The sequence below is a fragment of the Nerophis ophidion genome, linkage group LG17 (genome assembly GCF_033978795.1).
Source record: "Nerophis ophidion isolate RoL-2023_Sa linkage group LG17, RoL_Noph_v1.0, whole genome shotgun sequence".
NCBI lineage: Eukaryota > Metazoa > Chordata > Actinopteri > Syngnathiformes > Syngnathidae > Nerophis > Nerophis ophidion.
In genome coordinates, this window is record NC_084627.1 from 27257814 (window position 1) to 27285181 (window position 27368).

General features: G+C 40.5%; 1 protein-coding gene across 2 annotated transcripts in view; it reads left to right on the top strand.

The window, feature by feature from the left end:
* Window positions 1-27368, top strand: part of sfswap (splicing factor SWAP) — a 123742-nt gene that overhangs the window by 42189 nt on the left and 54185 nt on the right. For both annotated transcript variants that reach the window (XM_061876699.1, XM_061876700.1), the window contains exons 7-10: window positions 1254-1404; window positions 9754-9994; window positions 12574-12732; window positions 12872-12965. In XM_061876699.1, coding sequence (XP_061732683.1) covers window positions 1254-1404; window positions 9754-9994; window positions 12574-12732; window positions 12872-12965 — 645 coding nt within the window. The remainder of the gene's footprint in view (window positions 1-1253; window positions 1405-9753; window positions 9995-12573; window positions 12733-12871; window positions 12966-27368) is intronic.

Here is a 27368-nt window from a genome sequence, read left to right on the forward strand (position 1 = left end):
GCTAGACTTTTGACAAGAACAAGAAAGTTTGATCACATTACGCCTGTACTGGCTCACCTGCACTGGCTTCCTGTGCACTTAAGATGTGACTTTAAGGTTTTACTACTTCCGTATAAAATACTACACGGTCTAGCTCCAGCCTATCTTGCCGATTGTATTGTACCGTATGTCCCGGCAAGAAATCTGCGTTCAAAAGACTCCGGCTTATTAGTGATTCCTAGAGCCCAAAAAAAGTCTGCGGGCTATAGAGCGTTTTCCGTTCGGGCTCCAGTACTCTGGAATGCCCTCCCGGTAACAGTTCGAGATGCTACCTCAGTAGAAGCATTTAAGTCTCACCTTAAAACTCATCTGTATACTCTAGCCTTTAAATAGACCTCCTTTTTAGACCAGTTGATCTGCCGCTTCTTTTCTTTCTCCTATGTCCCCCCCTCCCTTGTGGAGGGGGTCCGGTCCGATGACCATGGATGAAGTACTGGCTGTCCAGAGTCGAGACCCAGGATGGACCGCTCGTCGGGACCCAGGATGGACCGCTCGCCTGTATCTGTTGGGGACATCTCTACGCTGCTGATCCGCTTGAGATGGTTTCCTGTAGACGGGACTCTCGCTGCTGTCTTGGATCCGCTTGAACTGAACTCTCGCGGCTGTGTTGGAGCCACTATGGATTGAACTTTCACAGTATCATGTTAGACCCGCTCGACATCCATTGCTTTCGGTCCCCTAGAGAGGGGGGGTTGCCCACATCTGAGGTCCTCTCCAAGGTTTCTCATAGTCAGCATTGTCACTGGCGTCCCACTGGATGTGAATTCTCTCTGCCCACTGGGTGTGAGTTTTCCTTGCCCTTTTGTGGGTTCTTCCGAGGATGTTGTAGTCGTAATGATTTGTGCAGTCCTTTGAGACATTTGTGATTTGGGGCTATATAAATAAACATTGATTGATTGATTGATTTTCTCATACTACTAATTTGGTGTACATTTTTTTTCATGATTCCATATTTTTTTCAGAATTTAATGATTCTTTAGTTTACCCAGCAGATGAAGTGTTTTAGACCCTAAACACCTTTTACAGTATGCCGTGCTGATCTATTAATAAAAGCCTTTAAGCATAGGTATGTTTTAAAATATTTTTTAAAATGTTCTTTAAGGGTCCTCAATGTCTTGAACAGCATGTATTATCGGTGTCATTGATAGATAGACAAGCCCGTTTTTTTAATTAGAAAAGTCAAGTTTTAACTCTTTTAAATCATCCTTTCGCAGCCACTTCGAGTTATGGACCCGGACCATCCGCTTGCAGCGCTAGTTCTAAAAGCCAGAGCGGAAAGAAATGGCTTGGCGGCAACACCAACCGTCCCTGAGGAAGCATCAGATCCTGCAGCATCCAACCCAACAGCCCAGTACACTGCTGATCGTGAGTGTTGACTTGTTGTGTCTCAGGAAGTGACACACCTTCCTATCTGCCGGTTTTAATTGGTGTCCCCTTGGCTTTGAATTAATCCCTAGACATGTAAATGTACTTGAACATACTCAATTTTTACTAGGTTTTACTAAAAGAAGAAAACATTTAATGATCTGGAAATAGAAGGATGTGCCGATCGATCAGCCACAGATCAATGTCGGACAGTTTTCTTTAAAATGTATCTTATCGCCATTGCCAGTTTTTTTATTTTCATACTGATCCCAAAGTTTTAGCCCCTCTCGTTGACGCTGTATATGTGTTTAGCCCCCTGGCTGAATAATTATGTTTCTGTTATGCGCCCCTAAGATAATAATAATCACCTCCGTTACAACACACCCCATATCTTAGTATCCTAAGTAAACTTATCACTGAAGGACAAGGATAAACATGTTACACAACAAGAGCAAGCCAAGAACAGTTATGCTTATAGCTAAGCTAGCTTTAAACAACACCAAGAATTAAGTGCATAGTAAACTTCAAGACTTGTAGATGGAACCGCGTTACAGCTGAAATTCAGCAGATTTTAACAGGAAATGATCAAGTAGATTAGTAAGAGTCTAGTGACAGAACTACTGTTGGTGTGCCAGCATTGTCACAGCCAGTACACAACACAAAGTGAGGGGTGGATTGAGCCATAAATTAATGGTGTCAATACCGAAGGCAGTATCAGTATATGATATATATATTAGGTCAATATTTTTTTTTTCTCAAATTTTTGTTTTTTAATTTTTGTTAATTATTTTTCAAACTTCAGTAATAGTTCCTGGGACATAGTAAGACTTTAAGGGTAATACCAAAGGATTTAAATGAGTAGTAGATAGTAGTTTTTGTTTAGTTATTGTGTACTGTAGACTTTGATTTGCTCAAACAGTTTTATGTAATGAAAGATAACAAGGAGCAAGTTTAAAACCCTGATCTGAACATCCCAAGGAAGAAGTTGTAAAATCATTAAGTAATGTGGCTCATGTCGTTATGTTCTAGTAATAAAGTTGTGATATAACAACAATTTCAGACTTCACATTCTCTTTTTTGAATTAGATCCAATATAACTTAATGCAGCTGATAAACATTTATCTCCAAATGTGCACTGAGAATTGTCTTCGTAAAGACTTTATTTCATGGCCACTGGTCCAGCCTGACCCATGAGCATTAACTAGTCCTTGATTGCGATTTATTCATCCATGACAGGGTTGTAGTGGGAGCTCTTTGACCCGCTCTTTGCTTCAGTACTATTGCTGTTGTTTTTAAATTGGCATCAGATGACCTGAGCACTCATCGCCACTGATGTGCATTTGTCATCTAGGTTGCAGTGCTTTGCTTGTCACGGAAACAACAACAAACTCCCACGTTTGGTTTCAACACCTGTAATGTTAATTGTGGTATTCTGCTTAGGCTGGTTATTGCATTTTATTTTTGTGGGAATTCTGTAGAGATATATAAAATTATAGATTTTTCGATGCATCCAGAAGAAAATGTGGGTGATTCATGAATTGATGGACAAATTTAGATTTTTTTACATATGCTAAATGAAATAATACAGAACGTTCCAAAATGCGGCATTAATGCTAATGTTTTGTAAACATTACTTCTAACTGACCATGGGACACCTATTAGCTAGCATCGTTTTAATGTTGTGTGTTAGCTGCGTTAGTGTGGACACACACGGAGGAAAGAGGATGAGAGGACAAGCTAGCAGGAGACCGTCGTCATGGAGTCACGAGGAGTTCTGTCAAAAGGGCACGGCATGTTCAGATGACGCTATATAAGCGCACATTGGTGCGCTTTGCAAGGGTCAAGTGACCAGTGGACCGGACCGACCAGGTAGTCTTAATTTGGATTTATTTAATGATGGTGTTGTTAAACTAAGTGTCATTAGTTAGCTGTATTGGATACATGCATATAGAAAACCCCAAACCAGTGAAGTTGGCACGTTGTGTAATTCGTAAATAAAAACAGAATACAATGGTTTGCAAATAATTTTCAACTTATATTCAATTAAATAGACTGCAAAGACAAGATATATAATGTTCTAACTGAAGAACATAATTTATTTGACAAAAAATCATTAACTTAGAATTTGTTGGCAGCAACACATTGCAAAAAAGTTGGCACAGCAGCATTTTTACCCATTGTTTTACATGGCCTTTCCTTTTAACAACACTCAGTAAATGCTTGGGAACTGAGGAGACCAATTTTTGAAGCTTTTCAGGTGGAATGCTTTCCCATTCTTGCTTGATGTACAGCTTAAGTTGTTCAACAGTCCGGGGTCTCCGTTGTGGTATTTTAGGCTTCATATGGGACGGCGTGGCGCAGTGGGGAGAGTGGCCGTGCGCAACCCGAGCGTCCCTGGTTCAATTCCCACCTAGTACCAACTTCGTCACATCCGTTGTGTCCTGAGCAAGACACTTCACCCTTGCTCCTGATGGGTGCTGGTTGGCGCCTTGCATGGCAGCTCCCTCCATCAGTGTGTGAATGTGTGTGTGAATGGGTAAATGTGGAAGTAGTGTCAAAGCGCTTTGAGTACCTTGAAGGTAGAAAAGCGCTATACAAGTACAACCCATTTATATTGCGCCACGCATTTTCAATGGGAGACAGGTCTGGACTACAGGCAGGCCAGTCTAGTACCCAAACTCTTTTACTTTGAAGCCACGCTCTTGTAACACCCTTGGCATTGTCTTGCTGAAATAAGCAGGGGTGTCCATGACAACGTTGCTTGGATGGCAACATATGTTGCTACAAAACCTGTTTGTACTTTTCAGCATTAATGGTGCCTTCACAGATGTGTAAGTTACCCATGCCTTTGGCACTAATACCCCCATTCCATCACAGATGCTGGCTTTTGAACTTTGCGCCTATAACAATCTGGATTTTGTTTTCCTGTTTGTTTCAGAGGACACAACGTCCACAGTTTCCAAAAGCAATTTCAATTGTGGATTCGTCAGACCACAGAAAACTTTCCCACTTTGCATCAGTCCATCTTAGATGAGCTTCGGCCCGGCAAAACAGACGGCGTTTCTGTGTGTTGTTGAAACATTGCTTTACCTTTGCATAGTAGAGTTTTAACTTGCACTTACAGATGTTGTGACGAAATGTAGTTACTGACAGTGGTTTTCTGAAGTGTTCCTGAACCCATGTGGTGATATCCTTTACACACTGATGTCGCTTTGTGATGCAGTGCGCATGAGGGATCGATCCCCAGATTCACTGAACCTTTTGATGATATAACGTACCGTAGATGGTAAAATCTCTAAATTCCTTGCAATAGCTCTTTGAGAAATGTTCTTAAACTGTTCGACAATTTGCTCATGCATTTGTTCACAAAGCGGTGACCCTCGCCTCATCCTTGTTTGTGAATGACTGAACATTTTATGGAAGCTGCTTTTATACCCAATCATGGCACCCACCTGTTCCCATTTAGCGTGTTCACCTGTGGGATGTTCCAAATAAGTCTTTGATGAGCATTCCTCAACTTTCTCAGTCTTTTTTGAAACATGTTGCAGGCATCAAATTACAAATAAGGTAATATTTGCAAAAGTAACAGTTTTCCAGTTCGAACATTAAATATCTTGTGTTTGCAGTCTATTCAGTTGAATATAGGTTGAAAAGGATTTGCTAATCTTTGGGTTAGGGTTAGATAAGCGTAAGAAAATGGATGGATGTTAACTGGTATTCTCATCATCAGTTCTTTTGAATTATGACACAGGGGTTAGTGAATGTGCCTCACAATACGAAGGTCCTGAGTAGTCCTGGGTTCAATGCCTGACTCTGGATCTTTCTGTGTAAAGTTTGCATGTTCTCTCCGTGACTGCGTGGGTTCCCTCCGGGTACCCCGGCTTCCTCCCACCTCCCACCTGGGGTTAGGTTGATTGGCAACACTAAATGGTCCCTAGCGTGTGAGTGTGAGTGTGAATGTTGTCTATCTATCTGTGTTGGCCCTGTGATGAGGTGGCGACTTGTTCAGGGTGTACAACGCCTTCCGCCCAAATGCAGCTGAGATAGGCTCCCGCAACCCCGAACGGGACAAGCGGTAAGAAATGGGTGGATATATGGAAGACGTTTCTCTGCATTGTAATGCAAGTTATGAACACACTTCATCTACTCTCATCAATTAGAAATTCAATCCATTGCGTACTCTGCTTCCTCCCACCTCCAACGACATACACCTGGGGATAGGTTGATTGGCAACACTAAATGGTCCCTAGTGTGTGAATGTGAGTGTGAATGTTGTGTGTCTATCTGTGTTGGCCCTGCGATGAGGTGGTAACTTGTTTATGGTGTACCCCGCCTTCTGCCCAGTGCAGCTGGGATTAGCTCTAGCACCACTGCAACCTTAAAAGGGACAAGCAGTAGAAAATGGATGGATGGATGTACCATATCTGTTTCACTCATCTGAATCCCTTTTTCTACTTACCATAAAAGTTCTCATGTTACTAGCAGCACACTTTTTTCTTGGAGTGTTTGTTTTACATTTTCCTGATTAAAGACAATTGGATTTGCAATTAAAGTTAACTAGCTCAGTGACTTATTTGTTGTGTGTTACCCTCCCCTCATTGACACTGATCATTTACTTTGTCCATCCCACTGGAGCCTTCGTCTGCTCTTCAGTAAAACAACGTTGATAAGGCGCTACATACTCATGTGATAAGTCACACATGTTATTGGATGAGCCTGAACACTGAACAATAAAGCGCCTCAGCTACAGTGAAAATATCACAGCCTCATAATGAACACCTCTACTCTGATTTACTCTTGAGGTCTGAACACAAGCAGCGTACTGATGTGTTGCTCTCGGGAGACCAATTTAAATGCAGCTGCTCACACCCAGCTCCATTTACATGCTCTCTACCAAACAGTCGTAAATCTTAAACCCAGGCTCCCATTTGATTCAAATTCTTGGCCCATACCTTTTGTCAAATTGCAGAATTGTGTGATGTTTATGTAAAATGCATAGGTCACGTTAGTATCAACACTGAAATGAGGCAAATCACTACTAATACAGTAGCACACAGATGTGTTACTAGAAAAAAAGAGTTATTCCGTGTTCGCTCTTCCAATAAAAAATGTTGCTACAGCTTGGTTATTATACAGGTTACGGAACGTAAATAAAGTATTGTTAGTTTTTGAATGAATTTTTAAAGTGATTTAGAGGTAGAATGTATTGCTCCCATTAGCTGCAATGCTACCCACGTAGAACGAGCCGGTTTTTACATGTTAGAAAGCGAAAAAAAAAAAGACTTGTCTTCTTGTCTCTCATAATGATTGTGAACGATTCCAAAAAAAACATGCAGTTCCCCTTTAGGGCTAAGCGTTTTGGTATTTTTTTGTTTCACAGTGATCTTTTCTTTTTACACCATACACTAACATATAAGTCACGTTAAACCGTTAGCATTCTGTCACTAATGCAAACCTAAATATTTGATGGTTTTTACAACATTAACATATCTGAATACTCATATAAATGATACTCAAATGTTTGCAGTAGGGCTGGGCGATATATCGATATACACGATATATCGCAGGTTTGTCTCTGTGTGATACAGAAAATGTTTATATCGTGATATTGGAGTATACGTTCTCGCGCAGTTGCTTTTAGCTGTGGGCATTACACTACAGGCTCTTCCCACTCCATCTTGTCTCTCCTTCTCACAGAGTGTAAGTGCACCTTCTTACATACGTCACATACTGTCACGTCACAAGTCATACGTATTTGCCATCGCGGAGCAGATAGGTAGCAGCATGGGTAACGTTAGCTGTGATTTTAGCAGAGCCATGCGAGTGGTAATAGGAGAGAAAGAAGGTGCCAATCTGGTAACAAATGAAGGAAAAATTAATTCCAAAGAAAAACAGCAGTGGGTCCATCGTCTGGCGGTGCTTTGGCTTCAAGTGGGAATATGTAAAACAGACAACCGTAATTTGGCAAGTGTGGAGCACAAGCGTTGCTACCAAAAGTAGCATTACTGCTAATATGTAGCATCATTTGAAAAGTCACCTGCTAGAGAATGAAGAGTGCTTACTCCGCATGTCAAAATCTCCATTCAGTCCCACATGCCAGCATCATCAAAATGCGGAGGCAAAATTTTCCAGATCAACACCATATGAAAAACATAGTCAACAACAGAATTTAATAACGTCTGTAGTAACCTACCGCATAGCGAAGGACGAATACTATGTAATTTCCTATTATGCAGGTCATTTTTATTTGACACTTAAAAAGTCTCTGACAACCTTGCACTTTCTGTTTTGAAATGGCATGGATGTTTGTGCCACTGCTTAATAACTGTTTAATAAATATACTTTTGGTCAATTGACTTAGTTGTGATTTCCCTCTCTGCATGAAAGTTTAAAAGTAGCATATATTAATGCAGTAAGAAGAAAAATGTTTTAATGTAGACACATAGAATCATCATACTGCTGTGATTATATGTATCAAGTGTTCATTCAAGGCCAAGGCAAAATATGGATATATATATCGTGTATCGCGAATTGGCCCAATAATATTGAGATATTAAAAAAGGCCCTATCGCCCAGCCCTAGTTTGCAGGACATTTAAACATGTTAAATCGGTTTCATGATGGCAAATACTTGACCCTGGAACAGACTACTGTTGTGCCTTGAAATACAAGTTTAATTAATTCTGTAACGCAGCTCGTTCCTTGAAAAACCTGTATTGCAAAAGAGTCATTGAATTTGAACTTAATTAAAATAAATTTAATTTGTTCTCAGCACCTCAAAACACCCATTTTTCCATCCACCCATTTTCTGCCGCTTGTCCCTTATTGGGGTTACGGGAGGTGCTGTAGTTTGTGCCGGCGGCACATGGTCAGAAAGCGGGTTACATCTGGGTACAAGTCGCCAACTCATCGCAGGGCCAACACAGATAGACAACATTCACACTCACATTCACACACTAGGGACCATTTAGTGTTGCCAATCAACCTATCCCCAGGTGCATGTCTTTGGAGGTGGGAGGGGCCTATCCCCAGGTGCATGTCTTTGGAGGTGGGAGGCAGCCGGAGCACCCAGAGGGAACCAAAAACAATACAATAAATTGTACTACTAACTTTTACAGGAGTTTAGTTAAGCAATGTAATCATGTACTGCATTTACCTTAGAGAGCGGCCTTCTGCTTTATCTCCTTCGAGCTGCTACCCAGTCAAACACACCATTAGCAGCTTCGCCATATTATCATGGATTAATGTCTGCCATTGAGAAAATATTTTAACGTCTTTGTCTTTCGTTAGGGGACAGCGTGGCGCGGTTAGGAGAGTGGCCATGCCAGCAAGCCGAGGGTTCGTGGTTTAATCCCCACCTTCTAACAACCTTGTTGTGTCCTTGACACTTCACGCTTTCTCCTGATGGGTGGTGGTTAGGGCCTTGCATGGCAGCTCCCGCCATCAGTGTGTGAATGTTTGAATGGGTGAATGTGAAAATAGTGTCAAAGCGCTTGGAGTACCTTGAAGGTAGAAAAGCACTATACAAGTATAACCCAGTTACCAGTTATCTGCTCATTTTGATTCAGTATTGTGTAGCTTAGCAATGCTATGCATGAACTGAACAGTTGGTCATGTTTTTGATGATTTCTTTCTTTAGTTCACTGACTATCATCAGTTTTTTTTCAGCATTGTCCTTCATTCTGAATTTCTTAGTTCCCATGATAGGAAAAGCAAAGTTATGTCGATATCTAGCTATACGCTATTGTTTTTGAGTGAGACTCTGGATGTTTCCGTGGGTTGTACTGGGACATTTGCGACACCAACGAACAGCGATGAGGCTTGTTACCCGGAATTTTACTTGCAAACTTAAGACAGTGGACCACTCGTTTCCCTAAAAAAACGTGTATGGTGGGCACTAGGAAGCCAAGTCCCCACGCTGTTTGTATCTAAATAGAAATCTAGTGTCCTGTATGAAAGTGTTTTAAGATCCAAACAAATCCATTTTCAACCAATGTATTCATTTTTCTTTGTTCCTTCATGAAAAATCTTATATATAAATGTAGCATTTCTTAAAGTTAAAAGTTGAATGATATATTACGGCTTATATCTTTTAAATGAATGTCATGGTCAAACAATGACCAGATGGTTTGAATGGCAATATCTTATTCAAAAAGGCACTAAAAATTATTTTCTCCAAATTTCCAGACATTTCCTTCTTTTCATATTTATAGCGTCACATGTTAAAGGGATGAGTTTTTTTGTGCTTTATTTACACTTAGTCATTTGTACTGAAGTAGAACAAATATTTGTCATGCATACGAGTGAAGCATTTATTGATGATGCGTCATGCCATGATATCTGTTTACAGCAAATGCACCTGCCATGTGTTATGGCTACTACATGCTTCCTGATGGAACATACTGCATGGCCCCGCCTCCCCCAGGAGTTGATGCCAGCTCCTACTATAGCAGTGTAGCCTCTTCTGGGATCACTCCCTCGTCTTCCTCTGTAGCTTTTCCTCAGTCAGCCATGGCTCCCATGGTACCGACAACTGCTGACCCTTCTCAAGTCCCCACCTCTGTTGCACCTGTCACCATTGGAGGGATGAGGTACAGTATGAACTATATTGTTACATTGCAAACATTTAGAATGTGTAATTAGGGGTGTGCCATCTTTGTTACCACATGATTCAATTTGATTATAAACGACTAATGATTCTGGATCTATTAACGATATTATAAATACCACGGTATTGTAAAATTATCACAATAATATTGTGACTTGATACAGTATTAATAATAATAATAATGGATTAGATTTATATCGCGCTTTTCTATTGTTAGATACTCAAAGCGCTCACAGAGAAGTGGGAACCCATTATTCATTCACACACGAGGCAGCAGCGGCGGCGGAAGCGATGACCAAGAAGAACACGGACTTGGAATATAATTACAACACTTTATGTACACATTTATATACATATTTATATAATATTTACATATTTATGATATGTAACTACAAGCTCCATTCACAGACAGAGTCCCATTGCTTTTATGAGCGGTCGAGCGAGTCAAAAGCCTGACATTTCTTTTTTTTAAATGTATTCATTTTATTTTTTAATTTTTTTTTTTGTGGCGGCCATAACTCTTTCGTGGCGGGCCGCCACAAATAAGTGAATATGTGGGAAACTCAGTACATCTCCCAAAATTCCCTGCGTAGTGCAAGTGTGCGAGGTCCGTGTGTGTGAGAAACAATAGGACATGCTGTTTAAAACCTGAAGTTTTTATTAAAATCTATCCATACCTCTTTGAGTTATGTTGCTAACAGACCGACAAACAAATACGGGCGAAAATGTAACCCCTTTGGTTTGCGTACTGCAAGGCAAGGTAGCCGCTTTCATCTGTAGTTGTGATGTTTTAACCCACATTTTTTCCAGTAACATTGAATCAACTTGTGGTTTGAATTGATTTGTTATGCATGTTTTAAGTAGGTTATGTGCAAGCCTGCAGCGCAAACAATAAAAAAATATTGGTGGCACTGCACTGCGGGGAAGACAAGTAATATGAGAAGCAACTTGATAAACCACCACCCGGAAAATGTATTTGATGCCAAGGAAGCCAAGCATCAGTTTGTGAGGCATTTACATTAGTAAACTTTTAAATTGTCAGGTAATTTTTGGAGGATCCGCATTTTCCAAAGTGAAATAAGATGTCCACTACAGAGGACACTTTTGCTCTGAAGTTAAAAGTTGAAAGACACTAATTGTGAACATAAGTTTTTTACGACACTGGATGTTTATATTGTCAGTCTAAAGACACTTAACTGAAAGTATATTTAAAAAAATAATAATCATCCATCTATCCATTTCCTACCGCTTGTCCCTTTTTTGGGGGTCGCGGGGGTCGCTGAAGCCTATCTCAGCTTAATTCGGGCGGAAGGCGGGGTAAACCCTGGAGAAGTCGCCAACTCATCACAGGGCCAACACAGATAGACAGACAACATTCACACTCACATTCACACACTAGTGACCATTTAGTGTTGCCATTCAACCTATCCCCAGGTGCATATCTTTGGAGGTGGGAGGAAGCCGGAGTACCCGGAAGGAATAATAATTCAAAAACAATAATATATATATATATATACACACTTATATACATGTATTTGTTTGTAGTAATGATATGATTAGAACATTTGAGCATTTCTGAGCATTTGTGTTCAATTACAGTAAGTGTGTTCATCCTAAGCATTCTTGCTACTCCATTTTACACTCTCTAGCATTTTTAAGTACATTTTTTGGGGGCGGACATTTACTACAAAAATATTGTACCATGAGCTTAATATTGTACTGTGAGATTTTGATACCGTTACATCCTTACTTCACAGGAAATATTTTGAAAAATGTGTTTGTTAGCATTCATTACATGTACTAAACATACATTTTAGAACGATCAATTACATTTTCCCAAACAAAAAGCTTATCTTCTTTCTAAAATATTCATACATAAACTGCCTTTAGAAATAAGATTACTTCAACAAAAATTATCTGCTGTTTTACAGATTGTATTACAAACAAGTTGAATACAAAACAAATAGCTCTTTTGCTTTTTCTAATTTGATAAATAATTCATTACAAAACATCCTATACAAATAACCTGTGTTTAAAATATGGTAATCAGCTTTTTGCAGTTTTACAGGGTGAATACTGTATCAACCTGTCAATCATAGGTATACATTCTTGTGATGTCCGATTGTCTGGCTTTTTCTGTGGCTATGAATGCCCCAGTGGCTCAGTCTGGTGTGAGTGTTGGTGCAAGTGAAAGGACAGTTAGGAGTAGGAAAAAAAGGATTGTTGCTTTGGCGTGGTTGCGACTGACATTAACCAGTTTTACAATAAAGCGATTGTTGATCGACCACCTACTTGTAATCCTTAACGACACAGTAGTCACTACAATCAAATTTGTCTCTTAAAACTGTCCAGTCTGTTTTTTTCTTGGGTGCTGCAGATCTGTTTAGTTTGCTCTCATTAATATAAATTCTGTCTCATCGTGATGCATTGATATATCGGCACACCCCTAATGTTAGTACTTGTATCATGTCCTAAACAAATGTGTCTTTGAGTTTTGAGACCGACACCAAACGCAGGTCACTAATGACTAACTTGGTGAACATCTTTCAATTCTACCAAAAGCAATTACAGAGCTGAAGCTCAAGTCTCCACAGTGGCAGCACCACCAGCTATTATCCCACCACCGCTGGACATCCAGGCTGTCATAGACAAGCTGGCAGAATACGTTGTCAGGAACGGTCTTCAATTTGAATCCAGCGTCCGTGCCAAAAACGATCCACGGTGAGTGCGCTTACCATGAGTAACAAACAATGTACCTTTCAGCGCTTTTCCCTTTTGATCAAGTCGAAGCCATTCATCAGCCTTTTGGCTCTTTGTGCAAGAGCGCAGTTCTCACTCAGCATATGCTCTTCCACTTTAGGTTTGACTTCCTGCAACCTTGGAATCAGTACAACACCTATTATGAGTATAAGAAGAATTACTTTATGCAGAAAGAAGGAAAAAGCTTGACAGAGGTATTGTAACTCCTACACGTTTAACTGCTTTTTTTCTTTATATAGGGCCCCCTTATTCAGCTTTATTAAGCACTAAATGTTGCTGTTCTAGCTTTGATGCATACAACTGGTTGTTATAATAAAGTTATAAAAAGATGCTGATTTGACAGTTTGAGTAAACTACAAATTCAAGAAAAGAATTCAGCAGACCTCCAAGGTGGGAAGACTGATCTGCATATTTACGTAAAGGATTCTTACCGTAGTTATTTTTCAGTTGATTTCGAACCTCTTTAATATAATAGTAAAATGGACAATGATTTGAGTACACTTGCACAGTTCAACATGACAATTACTAATAATCTAAAAAAAAAAGAAATAAATTGTATATTATAAGACACATACAGTAGATAACATATTATATAATGAAAACATGACTCAAATAGCAAAGGCTGAGGGAAACATTTAATGAATAATTTAATACTGAATATTTAAGAAATAACATTAAATAATAGATAAATGAATGCAGGAAAAATTTTAACAAAAGCTGGTTCTCTAGATTCTGCATTACTTGTATAAAATATGTGTTGTGTAGGCATACAAAGTCTGTTGTTGGGAAAAAGGCATGTGTACTATTTTCTAAGCTGGGCAGATAATGATTGAAAACAAATATGTTAACATGTTATGTACAGTAAATGTCAAAAGTTTGAACACACCTTCTCATTCATTGCATTTTCTTTATTTGTGGCTATTTACATTGTAGATTGTCACTGAAGACATCCAAACTATGAATGAACACATGTGGAGTTATGTACCTAACAAAAAAAGGGGAAATAACAGAAAACATGTTTTATAATCTTGTTTCTTCAAAATAGCCAACCTTTTGCTTTGACTACTGCTTTGCACACTCTTGGCATTCTCTCAGTGAGTTTCAAGAGATAGTCACCTGAAATGGTTTTCCAACAGTCTTGAAGGAGTTCCCAGAGGTGTTTAGTACTGGTTGGCATCTTTGCCTTCACTCTGCGGTCCAGCTTATCCCAAACCATCTCAATTGGGTTCAGGTCCGGTGACTGTGGAGGCCGGGTCATCTGCCACAGCACTCCATCACTCTCTTTCTTGGTCAAACAACCCTTACACAGCCTGGAGGTGTGTTTGGGGTCATAAATGATTGTCCAACTAAATGCAAACCGGATGGGATGGCATGTCTGTGGTACCCATGCTGGTTCAGTGTGGTTCAGTGTGCCTCCAGTTTTGAATAAATCCCCAGCAAAACACCCCCACACCATCACCCATCCTCCTTCATGCTTCACAGTGGGAATCAGCCATGTGGAATCCATCCGTTCACCTTTTTCTGTGTCTCGAAAAGACACGGCGGTTGAAACCAAAGATCTCAAATTTGGACTCGTCAGACCAAAACACAGATTTCCACTGGTCTAATGTCTATTCCTTATGTTTCTTGACCCAAGCAAATCTCTTCTGCTTGTTGCCTCTCCTTTACAGTGGTTTCCTAGCAGCTATTTGACCATGAAAGCCTGATTCACACAGTCTCCTCTTAACAGTTCTAGAGACGTGTCTGTTGCTAGAATTCTGTGTGGCATTCATCTGGTCTCTGATCCGAGCTGCTGTTAACCTGCGATTTCTGATGCTGGTGACTCGGATGAACATTCCTCAGAAGCAAAGGTGACTCTTGGTCTTCCTTTCCTGGGTCAGTCCTCATGTGTGCCAGATTCGTTTTGCGACTCGACTTGGGGACACATTCAAAGTTTTTGCAATTTTTCGGATTGTCTGACCTTCATTTTTTAAAGTAATGATGGGCACTTCTTTTTCTTTAGTTAGCTGATTGGTTCTTGCCGTAATATGTGTTTTAACAGTTGTCCAGCTCTCGACTGTATAGTAACCTGACTTCTTCACAACACAACTGATGGTCCCAGCCCCATTGATAAAGCCAGAAATTCCACTTATCAACCCTGATAAGGCACACCTGAGAAGTGAAAACCATTTCAGGTGACTACCTCATGAAGGTAATCGAGAGAATGCCAAGAGTTTGCAAAGCAGCAAATGGTGGCTATTTAGAAGAAACTAGAATATATAACATGTTTTCAGTTATTTCACCTTTTTTTGTTAAGTGCATAAATCTACATGTGTTCATTCATAGTTTTGATGTCTTCAGTGACAATCTACAATGAAAATAGGCATGAAAATGATGGAGAACGCATTGAATGAAAAGGTGTGTCCAAACATTTGGCCTGTATAAAAAGAAATGCTGTATGACGACTCCCTGCCAAATCCAAACGGCAGCGATGGGTAAATGACGTTTCGGTGAGTGTGTGGCACACTCATTGGCTGTATGACAACTGCTGACACTGTGTTGATGTTTCGTAATGACACAATCTGCTGTATTAAAAAATATACTACAGTTGACTATAAAATACAATTATTAATAGTAAGCTATGGAGAAAGAAATATGAAATGTGCAGCTTTGGTCAATACGCTAAAAGGTAAACCGGAAATTACATTTTGTTTGGCGCTGTGAGATCCCACACTTGGAACTTTTCTTTTTTTTTTTTTTTTTAGTTATTTTTTGTTCAAAGACGTGACACGCCGCTCCTATTACGTCTTCCAGTACAAGCTGTTGCTCATGAGCTGAAAATAGATACAGTTGTGATCAAAATTATTCAACCCCCTCACAATTTTGGTGTTTTAGCAAGTTGGACATTTATTCCGTATTTTGTTTATAGTCATATCAAATAAAGATGTGTCAAATAGACAAATGCAACTTAAATTGTAACACTGTATTTTATAAAACACCAAAAAAGGATTTTTTTCTTAATATCTCATTGACAAAATTATTCAACCCCCTAGTTACATGCATCTTTGGTACTTAGTAGAACACCCTATGGCAGTAATTACATCTTTCAAACGTGATACATAACCGGACACAAGCTTCTTGCAACGATCTACAGGTATTTTAGCCCATTCCTCTTGGGCAAAGGCCTCCAGTTCATTCATATTCTTGGGCTTGCGTGCTGCAACTGCCTTCTTCAAGTCCCACCACAGGTTTTCTATAGGATTTAGGTCTGGCGACTGTGAAGGCCACTCCAGAGTCTTCCAGCCCTTCTTCTGCAACCACTCTGATGTTTATTTAGAGGTATGCTTGGGATCGTTGTCCTGTTGGAAGGTCCAACGTCTCCCAAGCCTCAGCTTCGTCACTGACTTCATGACATTTGCAGCTAATATATCCTGCTAGGAAATAGAATTTATAATGCCTTGAACGCCCTGGAGATTCCCTGTACCTGAGGCAGAGAAACAGCCCCAGAGCATGATTAACAGCAGGCAAGGTATTTTTCTCTTTGTAAGCTTCATTTTTTCTCCTCCAGACATAACGTTGATGCATAGGCCAAAGAAGTTCTACTTTTGTCTCATCACTCCATAGAACAGTTTCCCAAAGCCTTTGGGGTTTGTCCAGATGATTTTTGGCATTCTGGAGTCTATTTTACTTGTGCCTGGTAGTCAGAAGTGGGGTGCGCCTGGGAGTTCTGGCATGGAGGCCTTCATCTCGTAGTACGTGCCTCATTGTCTGGGACGAAACCTGCGTTCCCCCCTCTGCAATGTCCTGTTGTAGTTCCTCAGCTGTTACCCAGGGGGTTTTCACCACTGTACACACACATCATCCTCTTTCTACCACGCCCAGGTAGTGTTTCCACTGTGCCTTTAGCTTTAAACTTGTGAATTATGCTCCCAACTGTGTCTCTTGGAATGTGTAATGTCTTTGCTATTTTCTTATATCCATATCCTTTCTTATGAAGAGAAATTACCTCCTGTCTTGACTTCTTTGACCACTCCCTGGACTTCACTATGTTGCAAATACACCATTGACATCTACACAGTCTTTTTCAATCAGTTTAATTGTTGCTCGTTATGTTTCTAATCACATCTACAGGTGTTTTCAACACCTGATTGAAAAGACCTTATTCAAATTCTGTTCTTAAGAGTGATGATCTTCAAGGGGTTGAATAATTTTGTCAATTAGATATTAAGAGAAATGACACTGTTTGGTATGTTACAAAATATAATGTTGTAATTCAAGTTGCATTAGTCTATTTAATGCATCTTTATTTGATATGACTATAAACAAAATACGGAATAAATGTCCAACTTGCTAAAACACCAAAATTGTGTGGGGGTTGAATAATTTTGATCACAACTATAAATGCAGTTTGGCGCTTTAGTCATCGGTCATGTGATATTTTTTTTTCCTAAAGTGACACACACATTGAGGGATAAGGAACAGTACAAACAACATCACTGCTTCAGTATCATTAAACCATTCACTACTAAACAGGGTTATGCTTAGCTTAGCTAAGCTAACCTTATATGTTTGAGCTTTGCAGACTAATTATAAGGGACTCTGTTGACAGTAATGTACAAAGCACAAACACTTTGGATGAAAAATAAATCATTTAATAGCCCAATTGAAACAACATTTCAAATTACAATGCTAGTTTGTTATGTGGGGAATTTGTTATGAGTTCAGATAACCTAAACAACCTGTTTACAACTCCACCCCTGCAACATTTTTAAGTGAAAACATACACGCACACATATTTATCGGACAAAGGGCAGACATGGCATGTATGCCTCCTGACAGTACATAAAGCCCAGGTGGCCTGACATTTACCATTGTGTGCTTGAAAGCACCTTTGGTTGAGCAACCCATCTTTCACCAGCATTAAAATTCCAGTATCCCACCAACAATCAACAGTGAAGACCTGACCTCTCTCTGTCACCACGCACGAGCGCGCACACACACACACACACACACACACACTCACACATACATTCAACCACTGCAGGATCAACAAGTAATCATATTGTACAGTAAACGTAATAGGGTAGGGTATAGAATGCTGAGCGAGCCTTACTTGGTAGCCCCTAGCAACCCTTCCATTCAACAAACTGCAGTCCATTTATCTTAAATTTAGTTAAAATCTTTATTTATTAATTTTAAAATGCTTCATGTAAACACGCCATTCGGAATACTCGGTTTATGCCGAAAGTAATTGTGATTGTTGCACCTAAAATCACACCTTCCGAAATTTGGGTTAAAATTATCCTTACTGCGCATGTTTTTGATGTCTGCTATACTTTTACGGTGGAGCAGGACTGCATTTAATAATCTCAGAATAAAGCGTTTGTCTTGCTGATTGTCTCGTTAAATGGGGAAGACCCCCCATATAACATGCTCAGACTCAGCATTATATACTGTAGTATTGTATACTTTCTTTAAAATGAGACTAGCGAAAATAAAAGTATGGTCTGGAGTGTTACGTGTCGATGTAACAATAAAAGACGGGATCCAGTTGTCTTAATGAGCTATTGTTCACAACATTACAGCTACTCAAAGTGCTAACTGCTAGCCTCAAACACATACACAGAATGTCGTAACATGAAGACTAGCTGCAACCCATACATAATTACAACTTAAAAAGTACAGAACACCTCCTTTTAAAAGAAGAGAGGTAAAACAAAAGTAGTTAACATTGGGGAAAAATGATACACCGTGATAAGCCGAAATGCACAAATCCATGTTTGTTTAGAGTAGAAGTCTACTGCTGCTTCAGCACCTGCAGTGAACAAACTTGTCCAATACATGGCGTCATAAAACAATAGATAACACACCTCCCTGTGTGTTAGGTTCTGCGTATGTGAAAGTAAAGTATTCCGATTTAAGGTCATAAATTACATCATTTTTTTTCAGGGTCCACGTACACAGTAGCATTCTAATCAGAAAAATTATCAGATTAGATAAATGTTTTCCATATACACGTGGCTATAAAGTACTGTATATCAAACAAACATAATAAGTGGGTGATAGATCAAGTTTCTATGTAATAACAAAGCCAAAAAAACAGCAGCTAAACTCCATTTTCCTATGCAGCTGCCACATGCCACAGTCCACTAGCCCTGTGGTGCACTCACAGTTTAAAATCACAAAACTCCTTAACTTTAACAGCCAGGTCGCTACAATGACTAAGAATTCACAATGTATAAATTATACAATACAAATATTTAATTTAGTAGAATACACTTTACCTTGTTGGTTTATCTCTTCCACCGAAGAAAGTGGGAGTAGGGGCGTAGGCAGTGTTGACAACGCTGTGGATACTTCCTAAATGTTTTCAAACCACATGTTAGTTGTCTGTTTATTTGGAATTACATTGAGCTAGAAAAACAAGAGAAAAACTGTAAAAAGGCTAAAACACTGAAAAAGAATGTATAGTCACTATTAGCACAATAGCTAACAATAGGACTGCTCTGCTGATGGAGCTCAATAAACCTGCCAGCAAAAAATTTGCTGCACGCACAAAATGGCTGCCATGTAGGCACACAATAGGTGGTTCAAACTTTCGTACACGGAGACAAGGTTGTACACCAAGCATTTTTCTTGTCGGCCTGTGGTTATAAGGGGTTTTTCAATCCAGGTTCCATTGTATATATTTTTACATTAGGCATTGGAAAAATTCTGCCACCTGAGTCACTGCTGTTGTTTCCTTAGCAGGGCTGTACGGTGCGCCTAAATTCGCCTAAAAATACTGTGCGACTTGAGGAAAAAAAACTTGTGGCACTAATAGGGATTTCAACCCTTTCATCGCATTTTGCTCTCAAAACAAATCCACCCAAATTTGATCAAACTAGAGTAAAATGTTCACCCATCTACATAGCATGTTTGACGTAGACTTAAAATCCCAGTTTCGCTATGAGTTGGGAAATTGTGTTAGATGTAAATATAAACGGAATACAATGATTTGCAAATCCTTGTCAGTTGAATGCACTACAAAGACAAGATATTTGATGTCCAAACTCATAAACTTTATTTTTTTTTTGCAAATAATAATTAACTTAGAATTTCATGGCTGCAACACGTGCCAAAGTAGTGTTCACCACTGTGTTACATCACCTTTTCTTTTAACAACATTCAATAAACGTTTGGTAACTGAGGAAACTAATTGTTGACGCTTTGAAAGTGGAATTCTTTCCCATTCTTGTTTCATGTAGAGCTTTAGTCGTTCAACAGTCCGGGGTCTCCGCTGTCGTATTTTACTTCATTATGTGCCACGCATTTTCCATGGGAGACAAGTCTGGACTGCAGGCGGGCCAGGAAAGTACCCGTACTCTTTTACTACGAAACCAAGCTGTTGTAACACGTGGCTTGGCATTGTCTTGCTGAAATAAGCATGGGCGTACATGATAACGTTGCTTGGATGACAACATAAGTTGCTCCAAAACCTGTATGGACCATACAGCATTAATGATGCCTTCACAGATGTGTAAATTACCCATGCCTTGGGCACTACACCCCCATACCATCACAGATGCTGGCTTTTGAACTTCGCGCCTATAACAATCCGGATGGTTATTTTCCTCTTTGTTCCGGACGACACCTTGTCCACAGTTTCTAAATATAATTTGAAATGTGGACTCTTCAGACCACAGAACACCTTTCCACTTTGCATCAGTCCATCTTAGATGAGCTCGGGCCCAGCAAAGCCAACGACGTTCCTTGCTGTTGTTGATAAATGGGTTTTGCTTTGCATAGCAGAGTTTTAACTTGCACTTACAGATGTAGCGACCAACTGTAGTTACTGACAGTGGTTTTATGAAGTGTTCCTGAGCCCATTTGGTGATATCCTTTACACACTGATGTCTGTTTTTTATGCAGTACCGCCTGAGGATCAAAGGTCCGTAATATCATCGCTTACGTGAAATGATTTCTCTAGATTATCTGAACCTTTTAAAGATTTTATGGACCATAGATTGTAAAATCCCTAAATTCCTTGCACAAAATTCCTTGCACAACATTTCTCAACGAGAAATGTTGTTTTAAAACTGTTTAACAATTTGCTTACAAATTGGTGACTTTCGCCCCATCCTTGTTTGTGAATTACTTAGCATTTCATTGAAACTGCTTTTATACCCAATTATGGCACCCACCTGTTCCCAATTAGCCTGCACACTTGTGGGATGTTCCAAATAAATGTTTGATGAGACTTTCTCAACTTTATCAGTATTTATTGCCACCTTTCCCAACCTCTTTCTCGCGTGTTGCTAGCATAGAAATTCTAAAGTTAATGATTATTTGCACACAAAAAACTGTTTATCAGTTTGAACATCAAATATCTTGTCTTTGTAGCATATTCAACTGAATATGGGTTGAAAAGGATTTGCAAATCATTGTATTCCGTTTATATTTACGTCTAACACAATTTCTCAACTCATATGGAAACAGGGTTTGTAAATAATAACCAAATGGAGACATGATTAAAGGAAGTGTCACTGATCACTCATTGAGGAGCCCCGCTCCTTCTAGCTCACACTGTTTTCCAACACAGAAGAAACAAGATATTAGTTGGAGGAACTTGTCAGTAAAAGACAATGTTTTTTCACCACTTCAAACCGTGACACAAACTGCACTGCGCGCTAGTAACTACGAAGGTCGGCAGGTATATTGAACAACAAATCAATGATTGAAATGACAAACTTGCCATCCAAACAATACCCTTTTTGGTGTCAAGAAGAAACAGCCCTGGAAGCACATCCAATCTATTTATTAAGCAGAGGTAACAAACCAGAGAAAGATTTAAAGGAGCTGCCGCCAGGGCCGACAAACAGCTGCTGCGAGCCTGCTAAGCCAAAAAAAACAGGTCAAGCTAAATGCCTGTGAGACTCAGACCGAGCGTAGCCTCGCTGACCTCATACGACTCTAGGCAACAGGCAGCGCTTTTTTAAAGGCACACACGGACGCACACATTGCTCTCATATGAAACTTATCTCAACTGCATTATGCCAGATATATCTGACATTTTTTTTAAGTAACAAATTAATTACTTTCTGTAGTAATTAATTACTACAGAAAGGGGGGGGGGGGGAATAAAAGATTAAAATAAAATAAAATAACAAAATCGGTCTAAGCCTGGGCCCTTAGAGAGGGGGTACAGACTGAGCCCGAGGAAAAAAAACAACTCATAGCCATAGTACACATCCCTCTTACATGTCTGTAAGAGGGAAACATCAAAAATCTTTAGTTTTTGTTAACTGAATAATTAAGCATAGCTAAATGTTTTTTTAAGAATTTAATATTATGTTTTACTCTTCTTATATTATTTTCAAAGCTTTTCCTTTTTTGTTTTTTTACCTCAAAACATTTCTTAAGTTAGAGTCCTATTATGCAAAACCTACTTTTCTTATTGGTTCCTGTTTTTGTGTATTTGGTATCCCCTATCCATCCATCCATATGTTTTCTACCGCCTGTCCTTATCAGTCCTGAAAATGTGAAATCAAGGTATAGTGGAGATATTTAGTGTTATTAACAGATATTTCCATTAATGGGTTAGTTTATGGGCCAAACTATGAGTTTTGGTCCTTATCGCCCAGCCCTACACTAGTGTGACCGACAGTGCTAACACAGTTTAGGTAAGTTCTCTGTGTTTAACTGAGCGTTACATTAGGCTTTATAAAGGCATTATGTTGTTTGAGTTTTAATAATGAAATCTATACATCCATTTTCTACCGCTTATTCCCGTTTGGGGTTCGCGGGGTGCGCTAGTGCCTATCTCAGCTACAATCTGGTGGAAGGTGGAGTACACCCTGGACAAGTCGCCACATAATGGCAGGGCCAACACAGATATACAGATAACATTCACACTCACATTCACAAACTAGGGCCAATTTAGTGTTGCCAATCAACCTATCCCCAGGTGCATGTCTTTGGAAGTGGGAGGAAGCCGGAGTACCCTGAGGGAACCCACGCAGTCACGGGGAGAACTTGCAAACTCCACACAGAAATATCTCGAGCCCGGGATTGAACCCTGACTACTCAGGACCTTCGTTTTGTGAGGCAGACGCACTAACCCCTCTTGCCACTGTTAAGCCCAATAATGAAATTATGATATTTAATACATTTTGTATTGCTACTGAATTTTTTCTGTGCTACAAAAAATGTTCTGTGCTGACTACACTCGTACAGCTCTGGTCCTTGGGCAACCTTGCTCCAAGTGCCGCTCTCACTGATGTGTTGATGTATATGTTAATGTTTGTTAGTGGTCAGACAGGCCGTAGGCATAAATTGGCAGCCATGTTTCTGTCAGTCTACCCCAGGGAAGCTGTGGCTAAAATGTAGCATACCACCATCAGCGTGTGAATGTGGTGTGAATGAATGATAGGTTCTCAGTTCTCACTGTGAAGCATTTTGAGTGTCTAAAAAAAGCTCTATATAACTCTAATCCATTATTATTATTATTAATTGATGATTAAAAAGTGTGTCAATAGAGCTAAATTATTTGTGATGAATTGTGTCTTGAAGCACAGTGGACCCAACACAACAAATACTACTATGTTGAGAGCATGCAAACTACTTGTCTGCCACTTATTATTCAGCTGGTACAACACTCTAACCCAGGGGTGTCAAACTCAAATACAGAGTGGGCCAAAATTTAAAACTGAACAAAGCCGCGGGCCAACGTTGAACAAATTAACCTTTTAATAGGGGCCCAAACAAGTTTTGCATTGGACATTAAACAAGCAAGGCTTATATTCAGTAACTTTATAGTGAGGTGCAAAATCGAGCTTAAAATAATAATAATAATAATTAAAAAATATCAATGGCTTTTCAAATAAAATTTAAATACAAATATAATGCCTCTTTTCTATTTGCAGCCTTCTGAGGTAAATATCAAAATATATTGCAGCGTCCCGAAAGAGTTAGTGCTGCAATGGGTTCTGGGTATTTGTTTTGTTGTGTTTATGTTATGTTACAGTGCAGATGTTCTCCCAAAATGTGTTTTTCATTCTTGTTTGGTGTGAGTTCACAGTGTGGCGCATATTTGTAACAATTGTAAAGTTATTTATACGGCCACCCTCAGTGTGACATGTATGACTGTTGACCAAGTATGCCTTGCATTCACTTATGTGTGTGTAATAACCGCATATATTATGCGAGTGGGCCTGCACGCTGTTTGTATGGAGGAAATGCGGACGTGACGACAGGTTGTAGAGAATGCTAAAAGCAGTGCCTTTAAGGCACGCCCTCAATATTGTTGCCCGGGTGAAAATCTGGAGAATGCTTGCCCAGGGAGATTTTCGGGAGGGGCACTGAACTTCGGGAGTGTTGGCAAGTGTGAGAAATTGCGGTGTTCCAGCACCACCGCTGCTGTGTAATAACAGCGGGCGAGCTGTAATGTTAATTTGATATTGCCTCAAGGGCCAAATTAAATTACATGGCGGGCCAAATTTGGCCCGCGGGCCAGAGTTTGACACCCATGCTCTAACCCCTTACTCAAGACGTGTCTGTTCATGCCTTCAAGGCAGATGACCTGCAGTACACCGCCACACCTGCTGTTAATTCTCTCACCTTGCAGTGTTCATTAAGATCATGAAGGTTTTTTCCTATGGAGCAATTTACCTTTGAGGGATCCAATTTAGCAGCTTGTCAGGGTGACCCATTACAGCAAATCTCTGGATGATGCCATTATACTGTCAAGATACCAGCGTTTCATGTGTGCTTCATGAGTAATTGGCTGCAGATAATGGTCACTCAGAAAATGCTTTTTCTGGAAAATAAGACTTCCAATTAGGCGTTGGGCAATGGTTCTACAATGTATAATTGTCTTGACATTTTTTTAATTGCACTGCTGTTTATTAGGTCGGGTGTTTTTGGTACAAACTTGGGAAATAAATATCTTCAAATTTGCTCTGACTTGCAGTAAACTTAGTAAACAAATCCTGCCCTACTTAAGGGAAAACTTCTGCATTTTAAGGAAATGTAGAAGAACAAGCATCAACCCATCCCATGTAGGACACTTTGGGAAGTTAGGATGCAAGTAGAAGCCTTGAAAACGATCCAGTTAAAAATAAACATTTTCAAGGCAGACGGTGATGCTTTGACTTCAAGATAACTTCTAAAAGTAGCATTTCAAATTTATAACATGTTATGATTAGCCATCTGAATCTGAGAGGCTGATTTATTTATTTGCTTTCCCGCTGTCAGACTCGTCCGGCATGGCCTCATTCTGTGTCACAACAGGAAAAACGGCTAAATCCCTGCTGTGTTAAAGGGGCCTTAGATACTACACATGGAATTAAAATTTTAAGATTTATTTTTAACGTTAGTGCAAAAGACGGTACATATATAACATTTTAAAGGTAACTTTAGGAGCCTAGTTACACTAGACCAGGGGTGGGCAAATTTTTGGGCCCAGGGGCCACATTGGCTTTTTGAAAGCAAGCACATGATGCATTTCAAAGCATATTATATCTGTTGGAACTAAGAGTAGGCTTCTCTAACATGGGCTATCTTATTCATAATCCATCTATTTTCAACAATATCGTATCAGAACATCAAAGAAACTTACAAATGGTATTAAAGGGTAAAACTCTTTTATTGAGAGCAGTGTTGTTGATCACCTTTTTTGCCAATGCGTCAAAGTCTAGCATCAGTTTTGTTTTGGCAATTCTCAAAACAGATCTTTGCTCAATTCTCCATCCATCCATCCATCATCTTCCGCTTATCCGAGGTCGGGTCGCGGGGGCAACAGCCTAAGCAGGGAAACCCAGACTTCCCTCTCCCCAGCCACTTCGTCTAGCTCTTCCCGGGGGATCCCGAGGTGTTCCCAGGCCAGCCAGGAGACATAGTCTTCCCAACGTGTCCTGGGTCTTCCCCGTGGCCTCCTACCGGTTGGACGTGCCCTAAACACCTCCCTAGGGAGGCGTTCGGGTGGCATCCTGACCAGATGCCCGAACCCCCTCATCTGGCTCCTCTCGATGTGAAGGAGCAGCGGCTTTACTTTGAGTTCCTCCCGGATGGCAGAGCTTCTCACCCTATCTCTAAGGGAGAGCCCCGCCACACGGCGGAGGAAACTCATTTCGGCCGCTTGTACCCGTGATCTTATCCTTTCGGTCATGACCTAAAGCTCATGACCAGAGGTGAGGATGGGAACGTAGATCGACCGGTAAATTGAGAGCTTTGCCTTCCAGCTCAGCTCCTTCTTCACCACAACGGATCGGTACAACGTCCGCATTACTGAAGACGCCGCACCGATCCGCCTGTCGATCACACGATCCACTCTTCCCCCACTCGTGAACAAGACTCTTAGGTACTTGAACTCCTCCACTTGGGGCAGGGTCTCCTCCCCAACCCGGAGATGGCATTCCACCCTTTTCCGGGCGAGAACCATGGACTCGGACTTGGAGGTGCTGATTCTCATTCCGGTCGCTTCACACTCGGCTGCGAACCGATCCAGCGAGAGCTGAAGATCCCGGTCAGATGAAGCCATCAGGACCACATCATCTGCAAAAAGCAGAGACCTAATCCTGCGGTTACCAAACCGGAACCCCTCAACGCCTTGACTGCGCCTAGAAATTCTGTCCATAAAAGTTATGAACAGAATCGGTGACAAAGGACAGCCTTGGCGGAGTCCAACCCTCACTGGAAATGTGTTCGACTTACTGCCGGCAATGCGGACCAAGCTCTGGCACTGATCGTACAGGGAACGGACCGCCACAATAAGACAGTCCGATACCCCATACTCTCTGAGCACTCCCCACAGGACTTCCCGAGGGACACGGTCGAATGCCTTCTCCAAGTTCACAAAGCAAATGTAGACTGGTTGGGCAAACTCCCATGCACCCTCAAGAACCCTGCCGAGAGTATAGAGCTGGTCCACAGTTCCACGACCCGGACGAAAACCACACTGTTCCTCCTGAATCCGAGGTTCGACTATCCGACGTAGCCTCCTCTCCAGTACACCTGAATAAACCTTACCGGGAAGGCTGAGGAGTGTGATCCCACGATAGTTGGAACACACCCTCCGGTCCCCCTTCTTAAAGAGAGGAACCACCACCCCGGTCTGCCAATCCAGAGGTACCGCCCCCGATGTCCACGCGATGCTGCAAAGTCTTTGCTCAATTCTGTTTTTTGTATTTGGTGGGCCGGATTAAGGGGACCAACGGGACGGATGTGGCCCTCGAGCCGTAGTTTGCCCGACCCTGCATTACACCATTTGTGCTGTGCCAGACTTGGGTGCGATGTCCCTGCCTTTATCCTCCCTTCCTTTCCAGTTTTCTTCACAGTTTATTTGCACTCTGCCTTATTCTTGTCAACAGTTTTTTTTTCTTTACAGCACTTATATATTTTCAGACGTAGATTAGCACTATTTTTTTTTTTTTAAATCTTGACCGTCAAGGTAAAATACTACTACTACGATACCTATATATTGTCTTAGTAAAATAAACGGGTAGTATATAGAGGACATAATTACTAATCAGGAATAAATTACACTGATCTGAGTGTATAAATGGTGTAGAGCAGGGGTCGCCAACCCGTCGATCGCGATCAACCAGTCGATCTTTGGGAACCCACCACTTGATAAATGT